Source organism: Stenella coeruleoalba (genome assembly GCF_951394435.1).
Source record: "Stenella coeruleoalba genome assembly, chromosome: 1".
NCBI classification, from domain to species: Eukaryota; Metazoa; Chordata; class Mammalia; order Artiodactyla; family Delphinidae; genus Stenella; species Stenella coeruleoalba.
The window spans coordinates 151600542-151616226 of record NC_137169.1 but is presented as its reverse complement, the minus strand read 5'-3'; the positions used below and the strand labels follow the sequence as shown (position 1 = coordinate 151616226).

The window sequence follows — 15685 nt, the reverse complement described above, 5'->3', positions numbered from 1 at the left end:
TATTGTGTCATTTAAAGCTTATGTTTCCTTATTAATTTTTTGTCTGGATTATTTGTCCATTGGTGTATGTGTGATGTTAAAGTCCCCCAATATTAGTGTGTTACTGTCAATTACCTCTTTTATAGCCATTAGCATTTGCTTATGTATTGAGGTGCTTCTATGTTGGGTGCATATATATTTATAATTGCTATATCTTCTTCTTGGATTGATCCCTTGATCATTATGTAGTGTCCTTTCTTGTCTCTTGTAACATTCTTCATTTTAAAGTCTTTTGATCTGATACAAGTGTTGCTACTCCAGCTTTCTTTTGATTTCCATTTGCATGGAATATCTTTTTCCATCCCCTCACTTTCAGTCTCTATGTGTCCCTAGGTCTGAAGTGCGTCTCTTGTAGACAGCATATATACTAGTCTTGTTTTTGTATCCATTCAATCAATCTGTGTCTTTGGTTGGAGCATTTAATCCACTCACATTTAAGGTAATTATTGATATGTATGTTCCTATTACCATTTTCTTAATAGGTCCTTTTCTTCTCCTGAGTGAGATCCTTGCTAGGTAGAATAATCTTGGTTGTAGTTTCTTCCCTTTAATCACTTTAAGTATATCTTGCCACTCCTTTCTGGCTTGTAGAGTTTCTGTTGAGAAATCAGCTGTTAACCTTATGGGAGTTCCCTTGTGTGGTTTTTTTTTTTTTGGTTTTTTTGGCTGCATTGGGTCTTCATTGCTGCATGCGGGTTTTCTCTAGTTGTGGTCTGCGGGGACTACTCTTCACTGTGTGCGGGCTTCTCCTTGTGGTGGCTTCTCTTCTTGCAGAGCACAGGCTCTAGGCATGTGGGCTTCAGTATTTGTAGCATGAGGGCTCAGTAGTTGTGGCTTGAGGGCTCTAGAGTGCCAGCTCAGTAGTTGTGGCGCATGGGCTTAGCTGCTCCACAGCATGTTGGATCTGCCTAGACCAGGGCTTGAACCCATGTCCCCTGAATTGGCAGGCAGATTCTTAACCACTGTGCCACCAGGGAAGCTCCCCTTGTATGTTATTTGTTTTTCCCTTTTTGCTTTTAATAATTTTTCTTTGTCTTTAATTTTTGTCAATTTGATTACTGTGTGTCTCAGTGTGTTTCTCCTTTGGTTTATCCTGCCTGGGACTCTGCGCTTGCGGGACCTGGGTGTTTCCTTTTCCATGTTAGGGAAGTTTTCCACTATAATCTCTTCATATATTTTCTCGGGTCCTTTCTCTCTCTCTTCTCCTCTGGAACCCCTATAATGCGAATGTTGGTGCATTTAATGTTGTCCCAGGGGTCTCTTAGGCTGTCTTCATTTCTTTTTATTTTTTTTTCTTTATTCTGTTCAGTGGCAGTGAATTCCATCATTGTCTTCCAGGTCACTTATCTGTTCTTCTGTCTCAGTTTTCCTTCAATTGATTCCTTCTAGTGTGTTTTTCATTTCAGTTATTGTATTATTCATCTCTGTTTTTTGTTGTTTAATTCTTCTAGATGTTTGTCCTTTAATTCTTTTTTTTTTTTTTTTTTTTGTGGTACGCGGGCCTCTCAGTGTTGTGGCCTCTCCCGTTGCGGAGCACAGGCTCCGGACGCGCAGGCTCAGCGGCCATGGCTCACGGGCCCAGCCGCTCCGCGGCATGTGGGATATTCCCGGACCGGGGCACGAACCCATGTCCCCTGCATCGGCAGGCGGACTCTCAACCACTGCGCCACCAGGGAAGCCCTGTCCTTTAATTCTTATAGGTCTTTGTTAAACATTTCTTGCATCTTCTTGATCTTTGCCTCCATTCTTTTTCTGATGTCCTGGATCACCTTCACTATGATTATTCTGAATTCTTTTTCTGGAAGGTTGCCTATTTCCACTTCGTTTAGTTGTTTTTCTGGGGTTTTATCTTCTTCCTTCATCTGGTACATAGTCCTCTGCCTTTTCATTTTGTCTATCTGTGAATGAGGTTTTCATTCCACAGGCTGCAGGATTGTAGTTCTTCTTGCTTCTGCTGTCTGCCCTCTGGTGGATAAGTCTATCTAAGAGGCTTGTGCAGGCTTCCTGATGGGAGGGACTGGTGGTGGGTGGAACTGGGTGTTGCTCTGGTGGGCAGAGCTCAGTAAAACTTTAATCCTCTTGTCTGCTCATGGGTGGGTCTGAGTTCCCTCCCTGTTGGTTGTTTGGCCTGAGGCGACCCAGCAGTGGGGGCTACAGGCTCTTTGGTGGGGCTAATGGCAGACTCCGAGAGGGCTCATGCCAAGGAGTACTTCCCAGAACTTCTGCTGCCAGTGTCCTTGTCCCTTCAGTGAGCCACAGCCACCCCCTGCCTCTGCAGGAGACCCTCCAACAGTAGCAGGTAGGTCTGGTTCAGTCTCCTGTGGGGTCACTGCTCCTACCCCTGGGTTCTGATGCACACTACTTTGTGTGTGCCTTCCAAGAGTGTATTCTCTGTTTCCCCCAGTCCTGTCGAAGTCCTGCAGTCAAATCCTGCTAGCCTTGAAAGTCTGGATCTCTGGGAATTCCTCCTCCCGTTGCTGGAACCCCAGGTTGGGAAGCCTGACGTGGGGCTCAGAACCTTCACTCCAGTGGATGGACTTCTGTGGTATAAGTGTTCTCCCGTTTGTGAGTCCCCCACCCCACGGTTATGGGATTTGGTATTATTGTGATTGCGTCCCTCCTACTGTCTCATTGCAGCTTCTCCTTTGTCTTTGGATGTGGAGTATCTTTTTTGGTGAGTTCCAGTGTCTTCCTGTGGATGATTTTTCAGCAGTTGTTGTGATTCCGGTGCTCTTGCAAGAGGGAGTGAGTGCACGTCCTTCTACTCTGCCATCTTGAAGCAATCTCCCTAGTCTATGTTTATACTATGTTTATAGGACATCAGTGCTAAATTGAGTATGGAGATGGTATTAAATGATTCTTTGCTAAATCCAAACATGCTTCATTTGTTTTTATTTTTGCCTTAGAAATCATCAGAATATGAGGAAACTGATATGCCTGCCCTACACAATTTTGTTCCCATCATCAGTGACCAGTCTCAATACATTCATCATTTAGAGGCAGAAGTCAAGTTCTGTAAGGTAAGTTTCTCATTAAAAATTTAAGCCAACCTAAATTAAAGTTGATATTAATAATGCCTTGTGTGAGAATTTGCTATTATTAGTCATGTTTATAGCAATACATTGACAGTTGCCATCTTTATATGATTGAAAAGACTGATGTGTAAGAGGAGCTTCTCGGGCTTGGGAATGATACTCCTGACTATGCCATTTCTGAATACTTAATTTCCCAGTAGTCTATAACTATGTCTAATATTTTGATAATATTCTCTCATGTTTCAGAATTTTTCCTTTTTCCTTTAGCCTGTTTACTTTAGCCCAGCTTATGGCAAATGCTTTGGAATAGTAATACCAATCATTCTCCCACACTTATCAACCTATTGAAATTGTTGTGCAGCAAGTAGGGATTCTAAGCAGTAGATTAAATCTACCCCATGTTAGTGTAAAGGTTCTTACCTTGACTTTGAATACAGATAGCTCATGGGGGTACTGATACTTATGATCAAGAAACCAGATGTGTCACCTATGGCTTGTAACACTAGATGTTACATATTGCATGACTGTATGAACTTTAGTAATGTCTTTAATGCCATTGGAGCCTTTCTGCCTTCCCAAAGTATGTTAGTGTTTTAGTTTTTTGGTTTTTTTTTTTAATATCAATGCATCAGATCATGTGATATTTTTATAGGAGTTACTGATATCTTTTTTATCAGTATTATATGTATTATATTTTCAATGTTTGGCTACTCTTGCAAGGTGTAAGTCTGATAGGTAACTTAAGAAATTGAGTTTTCAAGGGAGTTTCCTGATCTTAGCATGCCATTTTCTCTTTGTTCTTGAGGATACAATCATTATTATACAAGTATTCTTGGATTACCAGAAAAGCTGAAATAATATCCTAGGACTCAGTCCATTAATAAGCTTCTGTTAATTCCTAAAATGCTGTGGGTAAAACTTAAGAATATTGTAGGGGAAATAAAAGTTTAGCTCTGCCCTCGTAGTGTCTTTGGTTGGGCCTTAAAATTAAATTGACATAAGGCAGATTAACAGGATGAAAGGATACCCATTTATTTAATGCAGGATTTATGTGACATGGGAGCTTTCATAAGGAAGTGAAGACCCAAAGAAGTGGTGAAACCTAAATGTTTTTATACTTGGTTGAACAAAGAGAGGCAGCTGTGGAAGTGTAACTAAAATATGTGGGGAGGTAAAGAAGATGAGTTCTTTTAACAAGGTCTGTTTGTACAGATTTCTCTCAGCCTCTACTCCTTGTCTCTGGTGATAAGAATGTTTTTTTTCTTCCTGGTGTAGGGAGAGCATCTTTCACATGAGAGTTTTATTCCTGCTTTCAGGAGGAAAAGGGGAAGTCAGAGCACTCTTCTTGTACCTGCTGTTTTTCACATGCCTTAGCTCAAGATAATTCTTCCAAAGTGACATATTAGGGGATGGCAGATTCTGCCACTCTGCAATATACATCATAATAAACTTACCATCTAGTTGAGAGTACTGTTACCTATGAGGACCATAGCAGCCCAGTAGAAGATATAGTGTAGCCGTTTATTTTGTGGTATAAACTGTAATTATAATGAGAGAAGAAGGTTACTAAAAGCTAGGGTCTTTGGGGATGTTTTTATGGGAGAGAATAGTCTTAAGGTGTAGGATCATTAGATCAGCAGAAGGGAGATGAACGAATTTCAAAGAAAAAACAGCAACAATGAAAGAATATATTCAGGATGAATATGATTTATTTATGGGGGACATGAGGCATCTATTCTAAATTCTTACAATGGAGGATATCTCTTAGAAATAATTAAAATAATGCTGAACTGATAAAATGGAAGATTACAAAATCCTTAAAAGTCAGACAGAGTATAAATATGATACATTTTAACAAGTGAGTAAGATAATGAAAGTACTTTTTAAGGGCCTATTTGATTAATTGACTTTATTTTTTAGATCAATTTTAGGTTTACAGAAAAGTTGAATGGAAAGTACATAGAGTTCCCATGTACTTTATAGCTCCCCAGCAGTTTCCCCTGTTATTTTCATCATGCATCAGTGTAGTAAAATTGTTTGTTACAATTGATGAGCCAATATTATTACATTATTATTTACTAAATTCCTCAGTTTACATTAGTGTTCACTCTTTGTGTTTTATATTCTATAAGTTTTAAAAAACGTATAATGACATATACCCACCATTACAGTAGCATACAGAATAATTTCACTGCCTTAAATATCATCTGCACTCTGCTTATTTATCCCTTCCTACCTGCTAAACCCCTGGCAACCGCTGATCTTTTTACTGTCTCCATAGTTTTGCCTTTTCCAGAATGTCATATAGTTGGAATCATACAGTTTTGTAGCCTTTTCAGATTGGCTTCATTGAGTTCATAATATACATTTAAGTTTCCTTCATGTCTTTTCATGGCTTGATAGCTCATTTCTTTTTATCACTGAGTAATATTCCATTGTACGTATATAGCATAGTTTGTTTATCCATTCACCCATTGAAGGAAATCTCTCTTGCTTCTAAGTTTTGGCAACTATGAATAAAGCTACTGTAAACATTTGTGTAGAGGTTTTGTGTGGACATAAAATTTTTACTCATTTGGGTAAATACCACAAAGCACAATTGCTGGATTGCCTGGTAAAAGTATGTTTAGTCTTATAAGAAGCTGCCACACTGTCTTCCACAGTGACTGTGTCATTTTGTTTTCCTGCCAGCAAAGAATAAGAGTTCCTGATGTTCCACATCATTGCCAGGATTTGGTGTTTTGATTTCTAGTGTGTTAAAGATATGTGATGGTATCTTGTTGTTTTAATTTCAATTCCCTGTGACATACAGTGTTGAATATTTTTTTCACATGCTTATTTTCCATTTATATACTTTCTTTGATGAGGTATCTATTCAGGTCTTTTGCCCATTTTTTAAATTGGGTTGTTCATTTTCTTATTGTTGAATTTCAAAAGTTCTTTATGTCCTTTGGGTACCAGTCATTTATCACATATGATGTCTTTTGCAATTCTTTTCTCTCAATTTTGGCTTGTCTTTTGATTTTCTTAACAGTGTCATAGAGCAGAAGTTTTTAATTTTAATCAAGTTCAACTTATCAATTTTTTTCCATGCAATTGTGCTTTTGGTGTTATAACTAAAAATATTGCGAAACCCAAGATCACTAATATTTTCTCTTATTCTTCTTCTAGCTGTTTGATTATTATGTGTTTTACATTTAGATCTATGCTCCATTTTTTTTTTTTTTTTTTTTTTTTTTTTTGTGGTACGCAGGTCTCTCACTGTTGTGGCCTCCCATGTTGCGGAGCACAGGCTCCAGACGCGCAGGCTCAGCGGCCATGGCTCATGGGCCCAGCCGCTCCGCGGCATGTGGGATTTTCCCGGACTGGGACACGAACCCCTGTCCCCCGCATCGGCAGGTGGACTCTCAACCACTGCGCCACCAGGGAAGCCCCTATGCTCCATTTTGAGTTAATATTTGTGAGGGTATAAGATCTGTGTCTAGATTTATTTAAATTTTTTTTTTACATGTAGATATCCATCTGTTTCAGCATCATTTTTTGAAAAGACTATCTACATTGAATTACCCTTATTCCATGTCAAAGATCAGTTAACTGTACTTGTGTAAGTCTATTTCTGGGCTCACCATTCTGCTTCATTGATCTATTGGTCAGTTCTTTCACAAATACCATACTGTCTTTTTTTAAAATTTATTTATTTTTCATTTATTTATTTTTGGCTGCATTGGGTTTTCTTTGCTGCACATGGGCTTTCTCTAGTTGCAGCAAGCAGGGGCTACTCTTCATTGAGGTACACGGGCTTCTCACTGCAGTGGCTTTTCTTGTTGCAGAGCACGGGCTCTAGGCATGCAGGCTTCAGTAGTTGTAGCACGCAGGCTCAGTAGTTGTGGCTCGCGAGCTCTAGAGTGCAGGCTGAGTAGTTGTGGTGCACTGGCTTAGTTGCTCCGTGGCATGTGGCATCTTCCCGGACCAGGGCTCGAACCCGTGTCCCCTTCATTGGCAGGTGGATTCTTAACCACTGCGCCACCAGGGAAGTCCCACACTGTCTTGATTATTGGAGCTTTATAGTAAGTCTTGAGGTCTAGTAGTGTCAATCTTCCAATTTCGTTCTTTTCCTTCAATATCATGTTGGCTGTTCTGGGTCTTTTGCCTCTTTATATAAATTCTAAAATCAATCTGTAAATATCTACAAAGTAACATTCTGGAATTTTGATTGAGATTGTATTGAAATCTATCAAGTTAGGAGGAGGTGATATTTTGACAATATTGAATCTTCCTATCCATGTACATGGAATATCTCTCCATTTATTTAGATATTCCTTGATGTCTTCATCAGAGTTTTGCAGTTTTATTCTTATAGATCTTATACATATTTTGTGCAGTTTATACCTGAATATTTCATTTTTTCGTGTTAATGTAAATGGTATTGTGATTTTAATTTCAAATACCAATTACTCATTACTAATATGTAAGAAAACAATTGACTTTTGTATATTAACGTTGTAATCTGCAACCTTGCTATAATCACTTATTTTAGCAGTTTTTTTTTGATTCTTTGAGATTTTCTTCATAGACAATAATGTCATCTGTGAAAAATACAGCTGTCTTTTTAAAAAATTTCTTCTTGTATAGTTTCTATTTTCTCTTCTTGCCTTATTGTATTAGCTAGGACTTCTAATATGATGTTGAATAGGAATGATGAGAGGTGACATCATTGTCTTATTCTTTTTTTTTTTTTAACATCTTTATTGGGGTATAATTGCTTTACAATGGTGTGTTAGTTTCTGCTTTGTAACAAACTGAATCAGTTATACATATACATATGTTCCCATATCTCTTCCCTCTTGCGTCTCCCGCCCTCCCACCCTTCCTATCCCACCCCTCCAGGCGGTTACAAAGCACCGAGCCGATATCCCTGTGCCATGCGGCTACTTCCCACTAGCTGTCTACCTTACTGTCTTATTCTTGATCTTAGTAGGAAGCCATCTATTGTCTCACCGTGAAGTACAATGTTAGCTATGGGTTATTTGTAGATGTTCTTTATTGAACTGAAGATGTATTTCCTTTATGCCTAGTTCACTGAAGTTTTTACCTTGAATGGCTCCTGGATTTTGTTACTTGCTGTTTTTGCATCTATTGATATGATCCTATGATTTTTTTTCTAGCTTGTTGAATTATGTTATTTGATTTTGAAATATTGAGCCAGACTTGCATAGGTAGATTAAATTCCATTTGGTCCTGTTGTATAATTCTTTTTGTACATTGTGGGATTTGATTCACTAATATTTTGATGAGGATTTTTGCATCTGTATTCATGAGATATTTTGGTCTGTAGTTTTTCATTCCTATAGTGTCTTCACCCGGTTTGGGTAGTAGGGTAATGCTGACTACATAGAATAAGTTAGGAAGTATTTCCTCTGGTATTTTATAGAAGATATTTTACAGAATTGGTCTCATTTGTTCCTTAAATGTTTAACAGAATTCACCAGTGAACCAATGTTGGGCCTGGTGCTTTCTGTTTTGAAAGATTATTAATTATTTATTCAATTTCTTTAATAGATGTAGTCCTATTCAGATTAACTGTTTCTCCTTTTGTGAGTTTTGGTAGATTGTGTCTTTCAAGGGGTTGGTTCATTTTCTCCAGGTTATCAAATTATGGATATACAGTTGTTCATAATATTCCTTTATTATCCTTTTAATGTCCATAGGATCTGTAGGGGTATCGTTTCTGATATTAGTAATCTGTGTCTTCTCTCTTTTTTTCTTAGTTAGCCTGGCTAGAATCTAATCAATTTCATTGATCATTTCAATGACCAAGCTTTTGGCTTTGTTGCTTTTCTCTGTTGATTTCCTGTTTTTAATTTCATTTATTTCTACCCTAATTTTTTTTTATCTTTTCTTCTGCTTACTGTGGATTTAATTTGGGTTTTTTTTGTTGTTGTTTGTTCGTTTTAGTTTCCTGAGAGTATTGATTTGAAATCTTTATTCTTTTCTAATATTTTTCCCTAATTTAGTTTCATCTCACAAATTTCGATTTGTATTTTCATTTCTGTTGAGTTCAAAATATTTTCAGGGCTTCTCTGGTGGCACAGTGGTTGAGAGTCTGCCTGCCGATGCAGGGGACACGGGTTCGTGCCCCAGTCCTGGAAGATCCCACATGCCATGGAGCAGCTAGGCCCGTGAGCCATGGCCGCTGAGCCTGCGCCTCCGGAGCCTGTGCTCTGCAACCGGAGAGGCCACAACAGTGAGAGGCCCGCATACCGCAAAAAAAATATATATATATTTTCAGTTTATTTCTTGAGCTTTGTTCTTGACCCATATATATTTAGAAGAGTGTTGTTTAACCACCACATATATTAGGAGTGTTCCAGCTGTCTTTCTGTTATTGATTTCTAGTTTAATTCCATTATGGTCTGATAACATACTTTGTGTGATTTCTATTCTTTTTAATTTGTTAACATATGGTTTTAGGCCACAGAATATGGTATGTCTTGGTGAACGTTCTGTGTTAGCTTGAGAAGAATGTGTATTTTGTTGTTGTTGGATGAAGTAGTATATAAATGTCAATTGGATCCAGTTGATTAATGGTGCCGTTCAGTTCAACTGTGTCCATACTGATATTTTGCCAGTCTGCCAGATCTGTCAATTACTGATAGAGGGATATTGAAATCTCCAACTGAAATAGTAGATACATCTGTTTCTCCTTACAGTTCTATCAGTTTTTGCCTTATGTATTTTGATGGTCTTTTGTTAGGCACACACACATTAGGATTATTATGACTTCTTGGAAAATTGACCTGTTTATCAATATGTCATGCCTCTTTATTATCCCTGATATTTTTTTCCTTAGTATGAAGTCTGCTTTGTCTGAAATTAATACAGCTACTCAAGCTTTCTTTTGATTTATGTTAGCATAGTATGTCTTTCTCCATCCCTTTACTTTTAAAGTATCTGTGTCTTTAGATTTAAAGCAGGCATCTTGTAGACAACATGTATTTGGGTCTTATTTTTTCTGACAGTCTGTCTTTTCATTGGTATAGTCAGATCATGGATGTTTAATGTGATTATTGATATAGTTGGATATCTATCATACCTACCATATTTGTTACTGTTTTCTATTCATTGCCCTTGTTCTTTCTTTCTTTTTTTTGTCCTCCACTTGTTTTTTCTGCCATCTCTGGTTTTGAGTGACCATGTTATATGATTGCATTTTTCTCCTCTCTTAGCATATCAGTTGAACTTCTTTTTTTTTTTTTAACTTTTTTAAGTGGTTGTCCTTGAGTTTGCAGTTACATTTACCACTACTCTAAGTCTACTTTCAACGAGCACTTCAGGGGTTGGGAAAGTTCCTTATAACAGGGTTCCCAGTTCCTCCCTCCTGACCCTTATGCACTGCTGTCATTCATTTCAATTATCCATAAGCTATGATCACTACATACACTATTGCTAATATGATACTGAACAAACTGTTACCTGTTAGATGAATTAACATTAAGAAAAATAAAATATTTTACTTTATCTCCATATATACCTTCTCAAATGCTCTTTCTTTCCTTATGTAGATCTGAGTTTATAACCTAAATAAATTTCCTAATTTCTGAAGAACTTCTTGTAACATTTCTTGCAAGGCAGGTCTACCAGAGACAAATTTCCTAATTTTTGGTTATCTGAGAAAGTCTTTATTTTTCCCTCACTTTTGAAGGTTGGTATCACTGAATACAGAATTCTAGGTTGGTTGGGTTTTTATCTTTCAAAACTTTAAATATTCCATTGCACTCTATCCATGCTTGCATAGTTTCTGAAGAGTAGCTGATATAATTCTCATCATTGCTTCTTGATAGGTAAGGCTATTTTTTTCTCTGACTTCTTTAAAGAATTTTTCTTTGTCTTTGATTTTCTGCAGTTTGAATATGCTGTTCCTGGGTGTGGATTTTTTAGTTTTATCTTGCTCAGTGTTCTCTGAGTTTCTTGGATCTGTGGTTTGGTGCTTATAATTAATTTTGGGAAATTCTCAGTAATTATTGCTTCACATATTTCTTTTCCTTTTTTATTGTTCCACAATTCTTGGATATTCTCTTCTGTCTTTTTCATTCTTTTTCTTCTTTTCATTTCAGTTTGAGAAGTTTCTGTTGACAGTTCTTCAAGCTCACTGATTCTTTCCTTGGTTGTGTCTAGTCTAGGGACTTCCCTGGTGGTCCAGTGATTAAGACTCCATGCTTCCACTGCACGGGGTGCAAGTTCGATCCCTGGTTGGGGAACTAAGATCCTTCATGCCATGTGGCATGACCAAAAAAATAGGGGGAAAAAAAGAAAGGTTGTGTCCTGTCTATTAATGAGCCCATCAAAGGCAATCTTCATTTCTACTGCAGTGTTTTTGATTTCCAGCATTTTGATTTTTTTCTTAGTTTCCATTACCCATCTGTTCTTGCATGTAGACAACTTTTTCCATTTGACCCTTTAGCATGTTAATCATAATTATTTTAAACTCTCCATCTGGTAATTCCAACATCTCTGCTATATCCAAGACTGGTTCTATGCTTGCTTAGCCTCTTGCATCTGTGTTTTAAGTCTTTTAGTATGCCTTCTAATTTTTTGTTGAATGTTGGACATGATGTACTGAGTAAAAGGAACTGAGGGAAATATGCATTTAGTGTGAGGTTTTTTGTTTGTTGTAGGAGTTAGACTGTGTTTACTGTTTGCTGTTAGTATAGGTGTTAGAGGCTAAAATTTCCTCTAGTGTCCTGGTTTTTGTCTCCGCTGTTGTCTTTGGGCTTCCCTTGAGAATTCTTCTTAAATACATTCTGAGATGTGCAGTTATTTTAGTGTATTCCCTTGTTATGATATAAGAGCCCTTTTGATGTGGTGGTAGGGTATGGGAGTATGGGGAGCATTTTGTAGTCCTATGATTAGGTCTCAGTCTTTTAGTGACCCTGTGCCCCTTGGCTATGTCCTTCACAAGTGTTTCTCAGTCTCCCCCTCCCCTTAAGTGAGATGGCAAGGCTAGGAAGCTGGAGTTGGTTTTTTTCCCTTCCCCCAGGTCACTTAGTTTCTGAAAAAAAAATGGTTTTTAGGCTCTGGTAAGATAGTTTCTCTTGAGGCAGGCCTGGTTAAAAAGAACAGAATGCTTTTTGGTTACTTTTCTTCTCCTACTGAAGGAAGCAGGAGGGGGATTTTCTCTAGTCTTTGCTGTAAGAACCTGGTAGTGTCATATAAAAGTGTAGGAGACACCTTCCCCCCAGAGACTGGGTCCTCCTGGAGTTTTTAACTCAAACTGGTCTACACTAAGCTTCCAGCATTTCATCAATTACTTTATTGATATATTTTTCTACCCTGGCACTGGTTCCCCCAGAAGTTTCTGCTCTTGTAGATTGTGGTTCTCAGGAGTGCCTGTCTGTCTTTCCATTTTGAGGGATAATAGTTTTCCCTGTGACCTTAATTCTCTGATGGATCTAAGAAGAGTCATTGATTTTTCAGTTTGTTCAGCTTTTTTTCTTATTGTGAAGATGGGAGTGATGTCTTCCAAGCTGCTTATATGTCAGACCAACAACTGGAAGTATGCAATGTTTGTTTAATTACAGTTTTCAATTACAGCTTTGACTTTTTTTCTGAATAAAATAGTTGAATGGAATTTTCATATATTGTACAATAGTTTTTTGCACAACCAGTATAATAAAAAATGATTGCACAATTATATTGGTAATGAAGATTAAGTTAAGTATTGTACCATCAATATATCAATATTTTTCACATTTTTTTAGGGTGAGATGTAACTTGATAGCTTTTCTAATTGCTATATACTGGTAATTCTTTATATTATGCCCTGCACGGCCAAGGAAACACTCTTTAAGAGCTCTCCACCAAACAATTTCACTCATAATTTCCTTCCATCTGGCTAGCAGTTCATAGATATTCATTGTAACTTTCCTTGCCTTTCTATCTCAGTGTCCTCTATTATCTATGTAGTCCTCTGTCAATTTTCAACATTTATTGGCATTTGATCAAGAATAATAATCTTACCTTATTTTTCAGCAGTCTACCTCATTCTTAAAAGTCTTTTAGATAAACCTTTTAATTAAAGCACTTCTGTAAGCCTGCAAAAAATTGTCAGAAACCACACAGTCCTGTGATATGGCCATTAGCAGGTCCTCTACTATCTTCCCCTAGCCTTCTCTTTGTTAACTAATGCTTGAGTTTCTTTCCTTGTCTAGATGTAATTATAATATTTCTGAAAAGGGGTAGACAGCATCAGTCTTCCATGCTTTATATCATATTGGATCATCTAGTAATCAACAAAAAAAAGCACTACTTAAAATTGCTTAATGTATGCAGTCCACAAGTGGCATTTCTTAAAATAAAAGAAAAAAATGCTTAATGTATTTGTTTTTTGTTTCTGGTTTTTATAGGAGGAACTCTCTGGAATGAAAAATAGGGTACAAGTAATTGTGCTTGAAAATGAAAGGCTCCAACAAGAGCTGAAATCTCAAAGGCAAGAGGAAGCAATGAGGGAACAAACACTTCTGGATGCATCTGTGAGCATTTATTTAAATGATTAAACTAAAATACATAGTTTGAATGTTGCCTCCTACCCTTTCCCCCTGCCTTCTTAACTGCATAGATTTTTTTTTCTGGCAGTTCGGCAGAAGTGCTATGCTGGTATTCACTTGGGGCCTCAAAAATTAAAATTCACCATTTTAATTTATTGGTGGAATGAATCCTCAAATGAAATGATGTAGTGATGCCTAATATTCACTTCAGTTTCCTTTCTGAGCATACCATTTATGTTTTTTCCATATGGAAAGAGCAGGTCTGAAAGCAGGGAGTATGTAATATAGGAAGGACTTGGTTAAATCCAGCAACTGTTCAGAACTGTAGCTTAGATTTCTGTTGTATTTCTCTAAATTTTCTTTGAACTTTCAATTCCAATAAGTCTAGTTAGCATGGTGTAGCAGGAAGAACACTGACCTGAGGGTCCAAGATTCAAAATGTTAATCTTCCCATTGTCCCTAACAAGCTGGGTGTTGAACAAGTAATTTTATGGGACTTTCAAGCATGAAACCTCATGAGTCCTCTGTTTATTTATTGGCTTTTGAGAAATTCACCAATATTAGCAGTTCTTAATCTTTAATGTGAATGACAGTCACTTGGGATATTTGCTGACAGTGCAGATCCTGGGCTTCGTTCCCTGAGAGTCTGATTCAGTTGGTCTGGGCTAAGTCTTTGAGTTAAAAATATGAATTATTAGCAAGCTGCCAAAGTGAGTCTAGTATCAGTGGAGCACATTTTGAGGAACAGAGAATTAGATGATCTCTATAATTCTGTGACATAAAATTTTTATGATGATATTTAAATAAAGTTTAAGCTTAATATCTTTTTATGAATTATCAGAGATACTTTTGCCTTAAAAATGTTTTTTACTCTTTTGCTATGGGATGTAGTTAATCACAGCTTATATTATTATGTTAGTAATATTAGTACTTAAAAATTTCATCTTAGTTTCTTATTATTTTGGTGTCAATTTGAAAATGATATAGCCTTATAGAAAGTACTTAGAAGTAAGTTCATTTTTAAAATAAATATATTCTTTTGCTTTTCCTCCAAATATGCAGCGAACAGTGACTCAGTTATTCATAGTCTTCAATATTTATACAATGGAAAGAAGTGGAAGATGGGGAAGTGAAATAAGAAAGGAAATTAGGCAGACAAGTGAATCAGAGGGCAAGAGAAGTGAGTAATGCAAAAGGGGAAGGAAATGATGGTAAACGCTCACATGCTTTGCCATGTGAACAAAGGAAACTTGCTAAAGAAAACTACAGATATACAGATTATAGAAAGGATAAAGTTGTAGAGAGGTTTTTGTTTAAACATTCACATGAGCTAAAACATAGTGCTAATATTGAAACGGTTGTTGAGGATGTGTCAGGTGACCTTGATATCTATTTTAATGTTAGTCTTCTGTGTTATTTTGTTGTTACAGAATTGTTGCCCCCACTTTTTACTTGTGTAGGTGAATTGAGGCATTTCAGCAACCTATGCATGGTGTTGTATTGAGAGTTTTGAGGTAAATGAAACTATTTAGAATATCTTGAATATAAACAGATCAAGAGATATTATCTTCTTTTTTTTCTGCACTCTTTTTAATGAGCCTATTACCGTGTTGATGGTAAATCTTGCCAAAGCTGTTGGCAGATTTGAATATATATTTTCAAAGTTTCTTAATGCTTTCTTTGGAAAAACAATTGAGATAGTTATATAGTAATCATTAGTATTTATTGATGACTACATGGCTGTGATATGCCAGGTACTGTATCAAGTACTTTCTTTACATTATATTATTTCCATTTTATGATAGCCACACAAGGCAGGTGTTGTTATATCTATTTTCAGGTGATTAAATTAAGGTACACAGCAGTTAAGTAACCAAAGCAACTGGTCTAATGTCACAAAGCTGGGACTCAAACAAAGGACTATCTGACTCCACAAATCCATCTACCTGGCCTCGAATTACACTGCCTTTCTGCCTAGATTAGGAATAGCTTGTCAATATTGAACCAAACCATCTTCGTTTGACATGGACTGGGACTTGGATGGCAGCCTACATGACTTTGAGCTTT

General features: G+C 37.0%; 1 protein-coding gene across 1 annotated transcript in view; it reads left to right on the top strand.

Moving 5' to 3' along the window:
* Positions 1-15685, top strand: part of SDCCAG8 (SHH signaling and ciliogenesis regulator SDCCAG8) — a 261817-nt gene that overhangs the window by 20904 nt on the left and 225228 nt on the right. The window contains 2 exon segments of the mRNA XM_079904984.1: positions 2946-3059; positions 13478-13603. Of these exon segments, the coding sequence (XP_079761110.1) occupies positions 2946-3059; positions 13478-13603 (240 nt within the window).